The following is a 20,184-nucleotide window of genomic DNA, read 5'->3' on the forward strand; positions in this document are numbered from 1 at the left end:
GGCTGCAGGTCCAAGGTATTTGACTCTTTTTTTCCTTGAATGTGACACTCTGTGACATCATTTACACCAGTGACCACTGACTACCAGAATAACAACATAGCCTGCTTGATGTACAGTGTGACTGTCGGTGTCTTATTTTCTTTAATCACCAAATGTCATTTTCATGTTTCTAAATTTGCACATTCACTTGGAGTGCATGGCAATCAGCAGATATACCTAAATTTATCACATGTCTGAAACAGTGCAGCTTATCAAAGAAAAGTACCTGGCATGTGTTTAAAAGGCTACCATTTTCTTTCACATCAGGATCCTTTTTCTGTTTGTTTAAGGTTGGGTGGAGACTCAGAGAGCAGCAGTATTTTCAAGTAATAGAAAATTAGTGAGTGTGTGTGTGTGTGTGTGTGTGTGTGTGTGTGTGTGTGTGTGTGTGTGTGTGTGTTTTATCTCAAGCAGCACATTTCTACAAGTAGCACTGGGATAAGATAGACAGAGAGAGAGTGAGAAGTTTGCTTCAGAAGTGCACTTAGATGCATGGGGGCAAGTTGTAAAGGTATCACCAAGCAGTCCGATAACAGCAGAGACACAAAAAAGGGTGCAGATACACTATCTTATCACAAGCAGCCAGCTGGTCTTTACACATATTCTCATGACTTCACTCTGCCCCATGAGCTCAAACTAACACATGAACCCAAGCTGCTGGTCATCTGTAGATGGCATGCATGTAGTCATCTATTCAAAGGGAGGATATTCCGGTGTGCAGGAAGCAGAAAACCTTTAGACCTGAGTAATCCTGGGTGTGTGAGTGAGAACAATGGACCAGTGTGTTAATTTTCACATTTAAAATAGCCCAACTAACACACACACACACACACACACACACACACACACACACACACACACACACACACACACACACACACACAGAGAAAAGTACAAATCAATTTTTTTTAAGATTATAGATAATTAGATAATTAGATTAAACCTGCACAGTTAAAATGAATACAGACAAATACATAATAATTGGATTTCAAAACCTTTTATATTCATACCTGCCGTCTGTGGCTCATGTGTTTAAATCCGTTGATGTGGAGTTAATAGCGCTTTGATGCCAGTCGAATTCACTCAGTCAAGGGGCATGATTCACATTGCAAGTGACGTTGATAAACACGAAAAATTCTCTTGTCACGAAACAAGCATTACAGAAGGAAACAATAATCACCCACTAAGATGTTTTTTAACTCCCCCTTTTCAGGTTCAGGCGTGCCCCTTCCCCTATAGTTGGATGACTAAAGGGAACTACATACAGGGAGTGGAGATAGTAGGTTTCATGACAGAGATGCCTCAGCTTTTCTTACATCACAGTCTTCACAGATGTGTATGCATCCTTCTTTTATGGTGTTCTTTAGTGTAGCGCTAAAGCCAGACAGAAAATTCAAATGCAAAGCTCCAGAGCTGATTTAGTATGACTTGGATGATCATTTGTTTATCTGTTTATGACAGGGGGGTAGAACTAGAGAATCAAACTTCTTCAGGCTTTCTTCTTACCTTCAACTTGCCAGCTGGCCTGAGTGTAATTTAGAAACCAACTCAGGTACGTGCCATTTCTCACTTGAGGAAAAATATCTCAGAAATGGGCTTCAGTTTAAAATTAATGAGACTATTTTCAATTTAAAACGTTCAGATCTCATATAATCGTGGCCTCTGGAGTAAAATGTGAGCAGCCATAATCACCCTATCTACGTTTGGATGAAGGTGATAAGACTTCTTAAAGCTCCTGAAAGATTTCAGGAAACATCTTCTTTGGACCACCTACAGCACAATAACACAATCCCGGATTTAAGCTGTAGTGGTAATGGAACCTGCAACCTCTGTTATCTGTTAAAGGAAGATCCACCCTTTCCTGTTCTGCAGAATGAACAAACAACATCTTTTAGTAAACCAAAGGAAGAATCACATTACGCAGTGATTATCCAGAATGTACTCATATTAAAGGGATTTTTTAACCTCTGGGTTTATGTGAATGTAATGTGAATTGTTATGGAATAGCAGGAAAAAGTGAAAATTAAAAAAATTAAAAATAATATGTGATCAAGTTCTAAATCATTGTTAGAGTGCCAAAAGAGCGAGATAATAGGAATATGTGCTTTTCATTTTCTTGGATGGAATGACTTCAACGAGCCCCCCCTGCGGCGCTTCCGTGATTAAAATCTTCAAGTATAAATCTAGAGCACGACTTTTGACGCAAGTATAATGACTAGTGAAGTGCGGAGTCCACTCCGTGTGAGTGACAAGCCCGACAGCAGCAGCACGGCCGCCCACTCACAGACAGGCTGGGTGAATCTTAATTGTGTAACGTTCATTGACGAGTCAGCACAATGCTTCTGAGACCGCGGAGGCGCACCGAGCCCAGCAGAGCGATGTAATGCTCCCATCGAGGAGGACACAGATGGACAGCCTAGTTCAACCGCTCGTCGCCCAGTACCTCGCAATGGGATGTCAGTCAAAAGAAAACCAAAACGAAAGTATAACATCAGAGGAAAAGGGCAGAGACGAAGCGTAAGTCGGCTCATCTTTTTGTGCTTTTACTGAGGAGTTTCTGGTTGGTTTTCTTTGGTGAAAACGTGGGCACCTGATCGAAGGTATCCCGGTTATTCCTGCTATCAGCTATTTGTTAATAGTAAATGTGTAATCTTGGCCAAAATGGTGTCAAAAACTGATGCTTTCCACTTGTTATTGCGCACAAGCGTGTTCAAGTTCACCCGCTTCTCTGCGGCCAGACCTGCTACGCTTTAAGCGCTTACATGCGTAAAACTGTTCCATTTGTAAGCTCTTTACTTTGGTCACTCGAGAGTTTTATGTGGATGTCCGCAATCAGCCGGTATTTCCCCAAGTTAAAGGAAGGAAATGAGAACAATGAATAGCAAAACACACCACGGGGGTTTCTTAAGTGTAAATAACACCTTCGAGTTGCGTGACTGTGGGACAAATCCTTTCATGCGTGTGGGCTAATAACCTGTGCTCTCGTAAAATCATGGTTTAAGGAGTGTGCATGTACAGTCATACATGTTAATAGCAAAAGGAGAAAGGCACGCTTTCATTGCAGTTAACCCTCCTGTACCACCTCCTCCCCTCACTGTTCTTCTTGTGTTGGTGTTTCTCAAGGAGAGTGACTCAAGGATGCACCTCCAGGTCTAGAGTTTCTCCTCCAGGTCGGCCTCACAGGTTCCACAAACCTAGCCCGGCCCATACCCCGCCGAGTAAATCAGTAATGCCTCTGGGACACCTCACCAAGGGCGCAAGCTGGGAGGAGCTCATCCAAGCCTGCCTGCAGTCTTTTGGTAAGTTAGCGCTGACCTTCTTGGCTGGTTTGTTTTACAAGGTGAAGTCCTGCAGTGAACAAAAGACTCCAGAGGGTGTTTGTGCTCTGTGGTTGTGTAACAGGTTATGCAGTCCTTCGGATATCAGAAGACATTAAACCTTCAGGTTAAGCGAGATCACAGAATGTTGTAGCTTAAGGAGTCTGTTTTTCTCACCACTTTCTCTCACCAGCAACAAGTTTAGGCAGGCCTCTAAAGAAAGAAGGGAGTGCTTCGTGTTGGAAAGTAAAAAGTGATTTCTTACCAAGGCTGACTTTATTTTTGTTTAGTGTAAGATTTCATGGTTTGAAGATAAAGTCTCTTGTCGGTCTGATTTTGTGCTTTAATGTTGAAGGACACGGTGTTTGAGGCTTGCTAATTTTTTAGAAATGCTTTCTGCTGCACTCTGTTAATTGTGCATTAATATTTCACCGGCTGCATGATATATAGAGGGCGTACTTAAATGAAAGAACAGCACAGCAGTGATTGTGTAGGCTATAGTTGGATCAATCAAGCAGATATCATTGGCTTCATCGAGTTGTCTGGAGTGCTCTTTGAGTTATGGTGATTGCATCTCTGAAGAGACAAGCTTTCAAACTGCCGTTGCCTGGTTACGCAAATGCAGCAAGAGCAGTGGAGAAGTGTTACAATGGACTGCACATAAAATGACATCTCATAACTACATTCATCTGCAGAGATGCAGTTATTAATCACAGTCGGCTTCCCATTGGCAGGATACAGAATCAGTGTGAAGGGCTTTAGCCCTATAGACCCCGTACACTTGAAAGTTACACCCTCAGTGTGTGACAGTGTCTCTCTGTCAGGATAATGTGTTATGACTGGGGTTTTCCTTGCACAGCCTCTCCTGATAAAATGCATTACAGTTCTGGTCCTCTTGACTCACATCACAGGGGACCCCTAAGGTCCTCGAGTCCTTCCACCTTTTCAAATGTGAGAGTGCACGTAAGAGCTATTTGAAGGATTACCGGATGGCAGCTTCAAGCCTGGCTGAGCTGAAAGGTCAGATCCCTGAACGGTAGTCCTCAGATGCTGACCAGCCTTTGAAATGCAGAGCACTGTGAGGTGTGGATCAATAGCTGTTGACATCATCTTTCTCCTTGGACCACACCGGGCTGTGCCGACCGCTCAGAACACACCCATATTTTCTTTTTTTGTTCTTGCTTTCTTTTTTGTTTATTACAGTACTGCTTGCATTTAATTTGCCTCTTTTTTGCAAATTTTGCAAAATATTTATAAGCCAATAGAATAAGACACGCTATATAAGTCAGGAAACAGTGGTGGGTTTTTTTTGGCCTGATGGAAAGTCTCAATCTTCACAGCTGTGAAGAAAACAACACTTTGTTTATCGCATAAGAATATTTTTATTTTTGTATTTATTTACCCATCTACTCCCACATAAACGCGGGTGCAGATGTTTCAGTATTTATTTAATTTTAATGTTTTTGTTTCAATGTATCTACTGCTTGGACACTTCATTAACTAACATCAAATCCCAATTTGTAGCTATATAACATTAATGGTTACTTATTAAACATTTAGCCATGACATTTAGCTTTTTTTAATTCATTACAATTGGCTTTCTGTTAAAATGTATTAATTTTGCTTGCTCATGACTTTACATAACTACATATTGCATACAGATCACAACATCTATTTCACATCTTTTGCTGTTAGATAACGGTTTAAGTTACTCTTTCATTTTTAAGCTGTTTATATTCAGAGAGCTTTAGCCTTTAGTTTATTTAACCACTTAAATCCACTTTTAATTAATCATTTTCTATTTGTTTATATGCAGTTGTTTTTTTTTACTTTCTCCATCTAAGTAGTTTTTTTGTTTATTTGTTTGCTTTTTTCCTGCTTGGGAATCACTGTTGTAAAGTACGAATGGAAACAGTGTTGTAGACACAGTTTCACAGAGTCCTAAATATTATGGAAGATTTTGCCCAGAGTACATAGAGATGGCAATCTGACTCGGGTTCTTCTAAAACAAAAGGACCGTCCAATCTGATAGCCTCTGTCAAAACAAGGAAACATGAAGTGCATGTTTGGATCGGCCGATGAATGTCGAAGATAACCTTAAAAGTAGGCCACCGGCCGCATGCCCACTGCAGTGTTTATCATCATTCGCCGGGCGGCAGCTTTCCTAATGTTCCAGTCACTAACAGCCAGTCCAGAGGGGATTTCCTCCCACAATTAACCCTGCACAGGGAGGGTTAGTGGTTGGAAAGTTGTGAAAAAGTATGGCGTAATTGTTTGCCTTGTGGAGACTCACAGCCTCCTGCTGTGCTTTATTTTACAGTAGGTCTGACTCTGAGTGTTAGTAAGTTAAGAGAGTATTAACTGATAATTTGATTAAAGCAATCTTATTATATCTGTGTTTACCAGAAATGCCAAGAAGGAGTGGGAATTGTTCTGCATGCATATGTCTTAACTTTAACTGCACCAAATTTTTGCAACCTGTATCACATGTGTCATTTTATGAGCAGCCCTGTGTTTCACTTGTCTCTTTTACTCTCTTAATGACTTGGAGGTTAAGGTCACTGACATTCGCTGGGTTTAGATGGCAGAGCCTGCGTGTTACAAACACAAACACACCCGATGCAGGATATGAGGGATGGATTAGTCAGCTGCGGCAGCAGTGGCAAGTTGCTTACAGATAACAAAGATTAGAAAACATGTTGCCATGGCGTCCAAGGTATTTCCAAGGTGATATTGTTTAAAAGTGGGTCCTCAGACGCCTGATGTCCTTGATGGTGTAAAGACACTGGCAAAGCTTAAAGGGAAACAGCATGCAGCTTGAGACTTCGCAAATGTTGTTCTTAAGGTTTTCAGCCCATTTTCAGGGAGCACAGGGGAAGAAAGACACAAATAGTCTAGAGCTGCTATTAAATTCACTTCCTTTTTACGTCAACCGCAAATTTACGGAACGATACAGTGGTTTTTGAATTTGTGCTGAAGATGAGTGGTTTGTTTGAGTGTGTGGGAAAATCACTTTTTGTGCTCATCTCGTCCGATTTTAAGAGGTCATTGATAAGAAATTTGTCTTTCTTTTCGCGGTTTCGAGATGTCAGTCATAGCGTGGAGTCAGACGAGCAAGATAAGGAAAGGTGGTCTGCATACAAAGAGAGGAAGTCAGATACATGCAAGGAAAAAGGAAGCAAAAAAAAAAAGGTAGTGAGACAGGCAAGCAGCAGAAGTAAACACAATCAGAGGAAAAGGTAAGCGTTCAACGGAAAGGTAATGGCACTAGAATGTGAGCATAAGTTTAAGCTAACTGTCTCTTGTAAAGTGATGAAAATGTCTATGCTGGATTTATTTAGTACAAAATAAATGAAGAATGAGGAGGGTATTTCTTTAACATCTATTGATCCATAGACCCTCATCCCACCAACATATCTAGCATGCAAGACTATTGGCTTGGGATAGGGTGGCCAAGCGTCTCATATTATTCTGGACTTTACAGCATCTTTATCTCTTGTCCAGCATGCTGACATAATGTCCCACATTTTGATTGGCTCCAGTTTGCAAAGTGAACACATATTATAAGAAATGAGGGGCTTGTAAAGATGTGTGATGTATGTGTGCATCGCTGCTGAAACTCAAAGATACCACACAGAAAAGTAGCTGAAATAACAATTTACAGTTTTAGCAGATGCTGCAAGAGAAAAAGCGGAAGACGCAAGAGCACAAAGACTGTTACGTGAGTCTATAAACACGAAGTTTCACTTGAGTAAAGTTGTGAAAACACTGAAATACAATATTTGGTCTTCACATTATATGAATGCAAAATCTATATAGCTTGCAAAATTTGTGTGTTTATTCTGTTAGTTCACAATATCAAAATTTCAAACTCCTCCCCTCAGCTTGGCCTGCATTTTCCCACATAAATATACATTTTGATCCAGATTTATTTGCTGTAAGCAAGAAACATCATGGCAACATGTTATTCTGTTTGCCTTCAAAACATCATCAGCTATGCGATTAACTTTCTGTGAGAAAACTGTGTGATGGATCTGAAAACCACATTTGAGTTAAACATGATGCGAAACCAAAAGGGGGTTTATCTTAGTACTAGTAGCGGCTTCTGTATTTAAAAAAAAAAAAGGTACATATATATATATATATATATATATATATATATATATATATATATATATATATATATATATATATATATATATATATATATATATATGTACGGTGGCCCTGAGAGGCCAAACGGACTGCATATATGCCATCTTTGAGTCATTTGATATTCATTTGATATTCAAAACCCACCAGCCCCCCAAAAAAGCAACAAAAACCGTGCCACAAACCCCCATCTGATCTCTGATAATCAAACAACAACAACAAACAAAGCAGCTCTAATAGTACATTTGATGTGCTCTGGTTGATTATATTTGATGAAAGGCAGGCAAAAGAATTCTCACCATCAGAGTGGGTTTTATCTGAGAGTGTGGCCTGCGTTTTTGTAAACCTCCTCCTCTTTACCACGGTGACGCCTAACTCGAGCACGTGTGCGTTCGTTTTCTTTTGCAGACATAAACGGATGTGTAAACGGGAACGGCCACTTGCTGAACATCACCCTGACCATGCACCGTCACCTCATCTCCTCCGGTGATCTGCTGGACAAACTTGTCTCTTTATATCCTTTGCGGAGTGCATCATAAAAGCTTGGGGGGGGGGGGGGGGGAGCTGCTGTCACAAGGCAGGAACGTGATTCAAACAAATCAGTGGCCAATTCTGGGCAGAAAATGTAGACCAAGATCAGACCACTTGTTCTGCCGTGTGCTGCTTTCATTTGGTTGTCAACAGCAACACGCAGTCAAGTTCATACTTGGCTCACAATGCAGCCTGTAGCTGTCAGTGTGTAAAATGTGATAGGAAAGTGGCAGTTCGTGTTTGCTCCTCCTGTCAGACATTTTAGATTTTGTACATCAGTTGCTTTCAGTGTGCAACTTTCCTCTATTCTGAGCTGGTGTATTCAATAGCGGGGAGTCTATTACCTTTCTGTATTTTGGTCTCTTTCAGAATGTTTGGTTCAGTGCTTTTTTTATTTTCTCTGCTTCACACTGAAAAAAAAACATGTTTTTTTAATGCCTTGTGACTTGTGGGGAGGATCTATAATCTCAGCTTTCATTCAGGAAACAGTAGTGGCATCACAAAGCCCCTCAGAGGAGCTTATCAGCCCCACCGTGAGAAAGCCTTGTGGTTTCAGGTGTTAATTACCTCTGCCTCTTTCACATACAAGTTCTCTCCAGCTATATATAAACACAGACCCTCCACTGCCTAAAGAGCCCCCCGCTCGCGCAGACCCACGTCAATGCACGCACGGCCGAATGGCCCTCTCTGCTATTTTTAACCCTCTCGTTCTGTGCCCGAGACCCAAAAGGATGCATCAAATAAATACAGTGTGTGGGTTAGGATCAGGGAAGAGGCACAGGGGGCCATTAACAGTCTTCATCACAGTCTGGCCTTGGAATTGCGTGGGCACTTCTTCTGCTCCTATGACGCAATTAGCCTTTTTATGTGCTTCACCGCAATCTCGTTCCTGCCAGCGCAGAGCTATACTGTCGGTTGGATATAAATTCAGAGGGCGGTGTTTTTCTGTGCAACACGTGCTAAACGGAAGGCAGAGTGACCTCCGGAATGAATAATAGCCTTTCGAGCTGACAGCACTGTTTAAATTGCCGCACGTTTAAAGATCCATCGCAAAACAATATATTATCAGTTTTTCTACAATATCCGAGGCACCGATTCTGCAGTTTCTTTGTGCATTTTGTTGTTCTCTTACCTCTGTAAGCCAGAGTGATTCATTCCGTGATGCTCATCGGGAGTTTTGCTTCATGCAGTCGCCTCCTCCCACATTAACAAATGTCACCTGTGTTTGCCTTTTCAGTTTAGTTGCTGTAGTTTTTTTTTTTTTATTAATGAGTTTGTTTGCTGGAAAGAAGTTGCACAGTCACATCAACCATATGTTCATTATTTACTCCAGAAAAAAATTGTCTAGAATAACTTGCTGGCAAGACAAGCAGCAGTGAATCCAAGCTTTAACTTTCAGATTCATCAGGTTTATGCTCATGTCACTTGCTCCTTAACTGAAGTCCTCACATTTAAAATGGCAGTAGACAGCGAGCAGCCAGCAGAGTGCCAGAGGATATGCTACCTCATCAGGTCAGTCCCACAAATACACCGACTCAGAGTTCAATTTGGCTTGTTTTTACATCTCATTCACACTGGTATCATTCTTTACTCTTACAGGCACTGGATCCAGGAATTCTGGATGATGTTTCGGTTGCACCACAGCTTGTCAGACAGCCTGGATGAGTTTCGGGATCTGATCCGAGAGCATGGACAGGAGCGACTTTGCTCTCTCCTAGAGACCAAATGGATGTAAGTGTTAATCTCCGGCCAGCTGGCCAACTGAGACATTAGGTCTACAGAACACTCTCGGTGGCTTGTTGCAGTCATAAAAGTACTGAAATCAGTCACGATCAAGAATAGAGACTCTCACTATGAAGAACACAGACCCGTAGTAAGCATGCTAAATCTTCCATTTTTTTTATTGTTGTTGTTGTTGTTGTTTATCATTTAAGTTGCTGTGAAAAACTGGACTGCACGGTTTTAAGTTAAATACTCAGATTGATGTTGCAGCTAACTATAATTATATTTAGAGAATAATCTGCCAATTAATAATTAGTGATGCAAAGAGTTGTTTTATATATATAATGTGAGAAATATCAATTTCACGCATATCACATGCTTTATTGTGTCTGATCAACAGCCCAATACTAAAGCAGCAACATTATTAAAAGTGGTAGATACTTACATTTGTTAAAATCATTGAACTGTAGAATTAAAAGATTAAAACTGGAACAAACTGATTCAGTCATATCCAAACTGCACGTTTTATAGCTGCACCATTTTTCTCTCTAGGAAGTGACCGCAAATAAATGTAATGAAACGCTCTGTGGGAGACTTCCATGAATCAACAAACAAACAAAAAAATCCATTTGCAGCTTTTCAGTTTCTGAAGTTTTGCTGCTACATAACCTTTCTTCTGATGCAGTCACGTTTTGTTTCGTTGTGTACTCCAGAACCGAACGAGACTGGTCGTGGAAAGCCAGCCAGAAGATTAAAGCTAACAGCAGTAAAAAGAGGAAGGTGTCGCTCCTTTTTGACCACCTGGAGCCCATTGAGTTGGCCGAGCATCTCACCTACCTTGAATTTAAATCCTTCTGCAGAATATCAGTGAGTATAAACACACGCCAACTTAAAAGAACATTCAAGCGCACCTGTTTGTAGCTTATCATTAACACTTTGCTGTTTTGTTTTTGTTCTGTTTTTTTTAAATTACATTTACTAAGAACCATTAGGTGTTTCCTCCTGACAGGAAATGCTTTGCAGTTTCCGTGCAGTGGTTTATGCTCCTGTATCTGCTCTCTTTGCCAGTTTGTAGACTATCAGAATTACATCCGCAGCTGCTGCATGAAGGACATCCCCGTGATGGAGCGTTCCATTGCGCTGTGTAACGGTGTCTCCCAGTGGGTTCAGCTGATGGTGCTAAGCCGGCCAACTGCTCAGCTGAGAGCTGAGGTTTTCACTAAGTTTATCCACGTTGCACAGGTAGTGGTTAAATCAACCCCCACTTCCACTACACATATACTTTCTGTGCTTACATTTCCTCTTCGCTTAAATCTATGTGCGGTTGTTCCGCACCTTATCTAGCTAGTGTTAATATGACTTTTGTCTCACTCTGAAAACCCCTCACATGTTAGTAATTGTGTTATGCATAGTCAAAGAGCTTGTAATGATTCTCAGGAGCTGTGCTGCAGGCTTTTAGGGTATCCAAATATCTTACCGATAGAAAAATATTATCTGAATGCAAGCTAATGAAGTCACCAAGTGGAACATGCTTAAACAATGAGGACTTTGTAGGAGAAGAAAAGCGGGAAATGACTCGTGAGTGTAGTCTCTGATCAGAGCTGGCTTGTTAAAACCACTCCAACGTGAAGCTGTGTGCAGCCTGCTGAGAAGTGATACACTGGCTTCGGGGAGCCGTTAGGCAGGCTTGTACTCTGGAGGACCTCTTGCAACACTAATGCACCAGTCTGCTGCTGCTCACTGCTGTCAACCTCAAAACCCACGGGTGTGGAAACGAATTTCACACCATAATGCTCCAGTGACAGCAAGAACTGGAGAACTTATAAAAAAAAAAAGTATAAAAAATAAGAGAGGGAAAAGCATTTCCAAAAAAAGAGCGAACCATCAGAGTGCAGTAAGAAAAAGCCAACGATATAAGTGGCTTATGTAATGCTACTGTTGCGGATTATATAACCAAGGCTACCTGAAACAAGTTTAATTGCGCGTGTTTATAAGTGTGTGTGTGTGTGCGTGAATGGACTGACGTGTGTTTCTTGTGCATGTCCGCCAGAGTCTGCACCTTATGCACAACTACAACACACTAATGGCGGTGGTGGGAGGCCTATGTCACAGCTCAATCTCCAGACTGAAAGACACCACGTCGCACGTACCGAGTGAAGTCACTAAGGTAAAGGGTAACTGGCAACGCGATGTCCAGTTCATTTAGAGTCAAGGATCAAAATACTGGAGAAAAATAACTGTAGCATAATGATAAAAACGATTTCATTCCCCAGGTACTAAACGAGATGACAGACCTGCTGTCCTCTTGCAGAAACTATGACAACTACAGACAAGCTTACAACAAGTGTACAGGTTTTAAAATCCCCATCCTGGGTGTCCACCTCAAAGACCTGATCTCAGTCAATGAGGCCATGTCGGATTATGTTGAGGACAACAAGGTGAACGTCCAGAAGCTCCAGGCCCTGTACAACCACATCAACGAGCTGATCCAACTCCAGCAGATCCCACCCAGGCTGGATGCCAACAAGGACCTGGTTCACCTGTTGACGGTAGCGAACTGCTCATGGCAACTTTGGGTTCATTTGAAATTGTTATGCAGCTTCATGTGATTCAGCAAGTAGCGCTGAACACATACAAAGATGCAAATGAGTGCAGCATGTGGATTGTCTTTTTCTCGTGTGGGTGTGATTAGAGTCTATGATCTATGAGTGTGTGGGTGACAAGCTGAATGTGAATGAGAGTGAGTTCAGATTGCTGTATTGTTGTATTATCTGAGTGCAGTGTGCTAATCCTACTTGAATGACAGCATGCCCGTGAAGAGATAATAATTACCCCGCAACCTGAATTCACCTTCATCAAAACATGTTTCAAGGAGAAATCTAGAGACCTTTTTCTCATTCTGTTTACCTTCCATGCAGCAATATGTGGCTTTTTTAATGTCTTGCAGCTATCCTTGGATCTTTACTACACTGAGGATGAGATTTATGAACTGTCGTATGCACGGGAGCCCAAGAACTGCAAAGCACCTGTGAGTGATAGCAACAGAGACGATTTAAGTAAACATTTGTTTACCAGCTGGAAAAATTCAGCATATCAACAAACTAATAGATTGTCTTGGGAAGCAGGATTATTCACTCTCTTTCTTTAGAGAGAGCAGCTGTTTATCTTGGCCTAATGCAAAGAGACTGAAACAGCAAGCCTTTCACCTCTTTGGGACCTGAGATTGGTTAAGCAAAAGTGTAATGATGCTTAACGGAAGCAAAGGCTTATTTGCTTTCTCTCAGAGATGAGGATATAGATTTCACTGTCTCTCGTGTGTGCTAAAAATGAAGCAATTACTTAGTCTGAAGACTGAAAATAAGAAAGTGCCTAGCCTGACATCTAGCCTGACATCCGTGCAACATTGTTGACAGTGAACTTTTATGCTTTTGTTAAACTGACTAACTTAAGTGCAGTAATTAGCCTGTAATGTCTCGGTTGTTTCACCCATACACTCAGAAAAAGAGTCTTTGCCCTCATAATCGTACCTACGTAACAAATTTAAATTGAATTAAATTGCTTAAACTTGTCGTCATTTTGGCCTTATTTTATGGAGTGTATGATAACTGAAACTCCTTTGGTCAGATGTTATTTTGCATGATTTTCTATGTGCTAAGACTAGTTTTTAATGACTGTTTCCTTTTTTAATCAGCCAGCCACACCTTCTAGACCTCCCGTGTTTGTGGACTGGGCATCAGGTGTGGCTCCTAAACCAGATCCTCGAACAATCAGCAAACACGTGCAAAGAATGGTCGATGTAAGTGCTTCCCTTTTTCAAGCCTCCACAGTGCGACTCAGCACCGCTGTTATCCAACCTCCTTATTTCAACTATTCTCTTGCATGATGCCATCCTGACAGCCTGCCTTCCCCGCTATTGTTCGCCAACAACTGAGCAACAATGCTTTTTATTTGTTGTCATTCGCAGTCCGTGTTCAAGAACTACGACCACGACGAGAACGGCTTCATTAATCAGGAGGACTTTGAGAAAATCGCTGCTAGCTTTCCGTTTTCCTTCTGTGTCATGGACAAAGAGAAGTGAGTCTCTTGACAGGTCACGTATTCGCTCAGAGGTTTTTTATGACTTCAGGGGAGAGGAAGCAAAAGTGGCATTTGTAGATGTGTAGTGGCGAGCTTAACAACCGGAAACATAAAATAGCTGCGGAATTAACCATAAAGCTGCTGCTAAATGTGTACATGAAAACCAGCACAACTGATAGGCAACCGGTGCTGTAAAAAAAGTTGTCACTAAGTGGTATATGGTTTTTTACAACCACTGGGCAGATGAGTGGGTGTAGCCATCTATAAATATGGAGAGACATTAATGAAAAATAAAAAAAAAAAAACTACAAAAATAACATGTAAATTATTACTATTAATAGATTTTTAGTATACCAGGTTCTTTTGCAATCATCCTGTATCATTCACAGCTCTGTTTCCTCTTTTAAACATCAGCTTACAATATATGTGTTGTGGTTTTTTCAGGGAAGGCCAAGTCAGCAGAGAGGAGATCACAGCTTATTTTATGCGGGCCAGTGTCATCTGCTCCAAGCTGGGCCTTGGCTTTGTCCACAACTTCCAGGAGACCACTTATATGAAACCCACCTTTTGTGACAACTGCTCAGGATTTGTAAGGAAACACAAACCTCCTTGGTGCTGTTTTCTAAAAACTTTCATTTGGGTTTTGCTCTTTTATGTTTACTCACGTAAATGTTGTTCTCTCTCTTTTCTCTGACAGTTATGGGGTGTCATCAAGCAAGGCTACAGATGCAAAGGTGAATATGGTGCTCTCACTCCTGTAACTTTGGTATCTTTGGCCAAATGTCAGTTAACTCAAATACTTGGAGAGGTACAATCTGTCTTGTGGGGAGCAGGTGAAATGGAGTGTGGTTTTTCGTTGCGTTGCATGTTGCTAGTTGAGCCTTGCAGCACATGACAGAAAGAGACTGCACTGAGAACCACAATTTTCTTCCCCCTCCCCCGTCCTTCTAAAGATCTGAGAACTATTTGTTTGCTTGACAGTAAGCATGCAAAAACAAGAGTCTGAGAGTTGCATTTGCAGAACAGATAGTGTTCAAAGAGAAGTGAGAAGTCAGTTTATTGAAGCTAGATCAACTTTGGTTCCTGTTGTGACATGTCGTGCATTCTTTTGGGCCTGCACAGACTGCGGGATGAACTGCCACAAGCTGTGCAAGGACCAGGTGGCGTTTGAGTGCAAGAAGAACACCAAAGTGACCAACGCCACTGACAGTCCTACCCCGAGTTCTACGCCGGTCACCACAGGCACTTCAGAGGGTGGGTTGTGTTGATGGGGTACACCCGCACTCAGTACTGTTAATCACACCATGCTTTTCTTGCACATGTTCCCGCACAGTCTCACCTCAAATATGTAGACAATAACAAATATCCGGCATGGAGTCATCACTAATTTTCTGTATCATGTGCCATCTTCTGGCGGAAAGTTTTTAAGCCATTTGTTCATCGGTGAGACAGTTTTTGTTTCCTGTAATCACTGCCTTCGACACAAGTTGTTTTTTTCTCACCTGTGCCAAAAAGAGTTTGCAATGGCTGTAAGAAAAAACAATTCTTGAACGCAAGGTCAGGTCTGCTGTGAGGGTGATTTCCCTTCATCTATCGCTAGGAACAGTTTCACTTACAGTAAAACTCAAGCTGCCCACCTGCTTTAAAAATGCTTCTATATTCGGAGCAGAAAAACTTTTGTTTTTGCTTATTATGGGCTGACTAATTAAGAGACTTCTTAAAATCATGGGGGCTTATTTACACAGGCTCTTTCAAAATTAGTCTTTCTGACGTACTGTTTCGTCATATGGTGTGATAACTGAACTGAGTCATTTTCTTTAAGGATCACTGATTGCTCTTTAGGCATAAAAGTTACTTTAAAGAGGAGCTTTTTAGTTAATAACATGAAATAAAAGAAACCAAAGAATGTTTTAAACTATGAGGGTAATCGAAGTTATATTTCAAAATATGTCCAAATCTACTAAATCAATTATTTATAATATTACGAGGATGAAGATCCGTTTTACTGTAGTTCAAATGGTAAATGGGCGATCTTCTACTCTACTTGCACACTCAAAGCACTTTGTAAAACATGCCTCATTCAACTATTCACACCCCTTCATTCTACGCCTTTTCTAGTGCTTTATATCTAGCATTCACATGCGTTCACATTCTTAAGAACGCATCGTAGAGCAACTTGGGGTTCAGGATCGTATTCAGGGATACTTTGGTATGCAGACTGGAGCAGCCAGAGATCAAACCTCCAACCTTCCAATTAGTAGATGACCTGCTCTACCTCCTGAGCTACAGCCACCACATAATTGGTAATATACACTCTCTGGCCACTTTATAAGGTATACTAGCAGTTCCCACTCGTGGTTTGGCCTTTTTATTGCATAGATTCAACTAGGTGCTAGAAACATTGCTCAGAGGTTTAGGTCCATTATTTGCATGATAGTGTCAGACAGCTGCTGCAGATGTGTCGGTTTCATATACATCATGCAAAGCTCCTGTTGAGCCATGTTGCAGTAGGGGCTTTATGGGACCTTTGGGCAGCAAAAGACCGCCCCTTTTATGCCCATCTGCTTGTATTTGTATGCAGAAGAGCACGCGTTTTGCATTTAAAACATATTTGTGATAAGTGAACAGGTGTGCCTAGTAACGTGGCAAGTGAGACAAATCTCTGTTTAATATTATGAACAAGACAGTGTCTGGAACAATGAATACCAATATTAAAGTCAATATGTGGTCTAAAAGTTTAGAGTCAGTGCAATGTAAATATTTTTCTGCTTTCTGAAGGAGGAAATATTCAGGCTATGGCAAAAGATTTTAGTTAAAGGTTTTCCTTTACTCTAAAGAGCATAGAGTAAGTTTTTGACTTACTAAGCAATAATTTGTTAGCTGATAACCAGGTTTGAAGAGTTTTAAAGTCAAAGTGCAGAACTGTTGAGGTTGTAAAACAGAGGTCTTTGATGTATAGACAATAGTGTCATCTGCGTAAAGTTGCGTAGAGTAATTAGTTGAATAGAATACAAAAAGAAGTGGTGCTAGGATAGAAACTAGCAGCACCCCTTGCTGCTGAGTAATCAGATCCGATTTGCACCCACTTAAAAACTGCACGCTGCTTTCTGTTGCACAAATAGGACTTAAACCACATCAATGCCTGTTGGGAAAGAACAATAGCATGGAGATTGTCAGTGAGACGATGCTGATGAACCAAGTCAAACGCATTGGTAAGCTTTGTAAGACGACCGTGATCAGCAAAAAGGAACCATTAGTCAATTTTAGCCCTTTAATTTTAGTTGTATCATATTTCATACATGAGCTTTTGAGATCTCTACATCATCAACGTGATTTTTATTTTTGTTTTTTTGAAAAATGTGTTGTATACAATCAGACACAAGCAGTGCTACTGTGAGCACTAAATTGCACAAAAATGTTGGATGTAGCTCATGGTTCAGGCTTTACAGGGCTAAGAGAACAATAGCTGTTTCTGTTATGTGTGTTTCTGTATTCTGTTAATGTGCATTTTGAAATTAACAGAAATAATTACTAATCGTGTTCCTCTACCCAGGTTCAGAAGAATGTCCTTTCCCCTACCCTCCAGATGACAGGAGAGACTGGAGCCCGGACTCCCCAGTCACTTCCAGTTCGAGGCCTAGGAGAGTCCATAGCCATACCCAGACAGATGGACCTGAAGTATTGCCCACCTCAGCTTCTCTCTTAGTCCCAGCAACACCCACCCTCACCTCATGTCCCAGCCCAATACCCCAAAGAAAACAGCGATACTGTGCCAAATGGGAAAACAGAGCTTCTGTTGTGCAAAAGCCTAAAGAGCCAGAGGAGGAGAGCAAACCTACCTATGAAACTCTGGAACTGGTGAGTATCACACTATGAATTATACTCTACTTTTATGCACCATATCGCCCACTTGTTATTTTAATATAAGGTTTCTTTAACAGGAGAACCAGAAGCTCCGTAAAGCTAATGAGACACTACGTAAGAAACTAAAAGAGGCAGAGCGGGAGGTGGAGATACTAAAGACATTGCTGAAGAGGCACGCTCTCCACCCAGTGGAGGAGGACTCCTCCTCTTAGACTTATACATACACTGATGCTTCAGCAAGGGGACTGGTGCTGCCTCCGTGTGGCAGCAGGTATGAATCCTAATTTGATCATGAACAGTGCAAGTATTTTATCAGTATAATGAGATGAAGATAACATGATATAAAGGGGAATACGCTGCACAAGTTGTTTTAATCAAGGAAGGAAAATCTGTGTGTCACCAATAATAAGGTTAAGGAATTTCTTTAAAGGTGGTGGATTTTATAAAGCTAAATATGGTGCAATTTAACAACTTGTTTTTTTGTTTTTTGTTTTAAAAAGCACATTTATCCAAATTACTTTTTAGTGGGAAGATGGTTTAAAAAAGGCTTTTTTAAATTGCAAATCTAAAGTAAACAGGACAAGCCCCTTTAATGTTTTCAGCAGCTTAGAAAGGTGACAATCAGTAGCTTGAGCATTACTTAATTTATTTAGCGAGTGTGCAAAGACAAGGCATCATTGAATGAAGGAATGCAGTATTTTTAGAGGGGGAAAAAGGCATTTGCAGAATGTGTTTGATCAATTCTTGATCAGTTAATGAGCTTAGCTATTTATGTTAAACATAAAATGGAAATCAGAGGCTGCAGTAAAATGTGTGAGCAGCGGAAAAGGTCATCAAAAAGTGCATGTCGTTACTAGCAATGACAGGAACCCACTGAGCTTAGAGCAGCAGAATGAAAGTTAGGGGAGGGCTCACATGTACAGATTGCTTTATATTGTTTTCACTGCTCATTTCAATGCACAACATGCTTCTGTCGATATTTATTGTGTGAAACACTACACACTTCATATGAACAGTGAGATATCGGAACATTTTGTACAGTATAGTGGTACTTTCATGGAGTTATTTATGCTTATGTTGGCTTCATATTGATACTTAAAAGAATGGCGGGTGCAGCCATGCTATTTTGATGTAGTGTGGCCCATTGTGTGAGTGTTGTACTGTGAGCTGAGATATGTGTTTGTGATGTACATGTAATGTATTGTAAATACAACGTATACACTGTGCCATTGTACTTATGTCGAGGTTCATCCTATTTCTCAGTATTGTTCTCTTATTGTTCTAATAAATAATTCATATTCTATAGTAAACATTTTCCTGTGTTACTCAGTGTGACCACCGGGAGTCACCAAAGCGTCACCATAAGAAGGTTTTCAGATTCATTTTAGTGATTGCTGGTTTTCAGTTTTTAAACATAGAGGTATTCTGTGAATGCTCGAGTTAGCTGTTGTATGTCTGTTTCTAAGAATGTGCCCTGCAAATTGAAATGAGTGGTAGTTAAATTCAATAACATGCTTTTTAATGCTAAGTTTAAAATATATCGTTTTTAACAACATCCACTACTAGTTAAAATAAATAGCACATCTCCAACACATTGTTTTGCAAGACTCCACAGACTTGTGCTGAAACATAAACCGTTAAAGACAGCATGTATCACCCTGTCTGCCAACTGTGCCAATCTGGCCTGTCCCTAGAGCTTTGCTGCAGGTAATGAGTCTGACTCCACAGTACATGTTGGCCTGTAGATAATGAGAGGGCAACTGTCTGCTGTTGCAGGAGGAAGGACTCAAACGAAGAACCTAATAATTCTCTTTTTTTGTCACTGCTCACTGCAAACAGCAGGTGATTTATACACTACTATATTCCCGGTGCTGTGATTCAGCATGTCTATATTTCTATAGCTGTATTTCATCAGATAAAGAAGGCCGCTGTCTGAAAGTATAAAGCATTTCCACATATATTGCATCTGTATTGTTGCCTGGACCAGGATAGCCTCTTAGGCACAGCAGCAGTTCCCAAGCCTAGCCTTGTGGTGACAGCTAATTTACTTTTATTTGAATGTGACATCCAGCTGCTGGGGAGTAGCTCCTCAAGTCTACCAGGCTCCATGCACACTAATGCTGAATAATTTCCAATACCATGGCTGGCTGAGAGAAAATGACAGAAAGAACACGTGTTAAACTTGAGAGAAAATGTCATCTCAAAGGCTGCTTTTTTTCAATCAAGGCTGTGATAAAAGCTTGAGAGGAGAAATGTCTTTACCCCGGTGTGCTAAAGTAGTCATCAAAAAGATAAATATATCAGACACAAATCCATTTACAAACCCAACAGAGACTGTAAACATAACACATTGTGGTGCATTTAAGTCTGAAAGAGACTGCAAGACACATGTAGGCTAAGTGATACAGAGTATGACTTCCTTCTCCATATACTAAGATCAAAATATGACCAACCAATTAAAGCAGGCTGACTGAAATGATTT

The 20,184-nt window shown here is 40.8% G+C and overlaps 1 protein-coding gene across 1 annotated transcript; it reads left to right on the forward strand.

The window, feature by feature from the left end:
* Nucleotides 1–2,278: 2,278 nt before the first annotated feature.
* Nucleotides 2,279–18,959, forward strand: LOC134644879 (RAS guanyl-releasing protein 1-like). Its single transcript, XM_063498013.1, has 17 exons — nt 2,279–2,556; nt 3,163–3,338; nt 7,917–8,022; nt 9,489–9,551; nt 9,639–9,770; nt 10,475–10,628; nt 10,830–11,003; nt 11,812–11,928; nt 12,035–12,310; nt 12,709–12,789; nt 13,453–13,557; nt 13,726–13,835; nt 14,283–14,427; nt 14,536–14,572; nt 14,961–15,092; nt 17,392–17,696; nt 17,780–18,959. Exons 1-17 carry the CDS (start codon nt 2,423–2,425, stop codon nt 17,912–17,914), a joined length of 2,382 nt encoding a protein of 793 aa, XP_063354083.1. The 5' UTR covers nt 2,279–2,422; the 3' UTR covers nt 17,915–18,959.
* The last annotated feature ends 1,225 nt before the right edge of the window (nt 18,960–20,184 follow it).

The sequence above is a fragment of the Pelmatolapia mariae genome, linkage group LG16_19 (assembly GCF_036321145.2).
Source record: "Pelmatolapia mariae isolate MD_Pm_ZW linkage group LG16_19, Pm_UMD_F_2, whole genome shotgun sequence".
NCBI classification, from domain to species: Eukaryota; Metazoa; Chordata; class Actinopteri; order Cichliformes; family Cichlidae; genus Pelmatolapia; species Pelmatolapia mariae.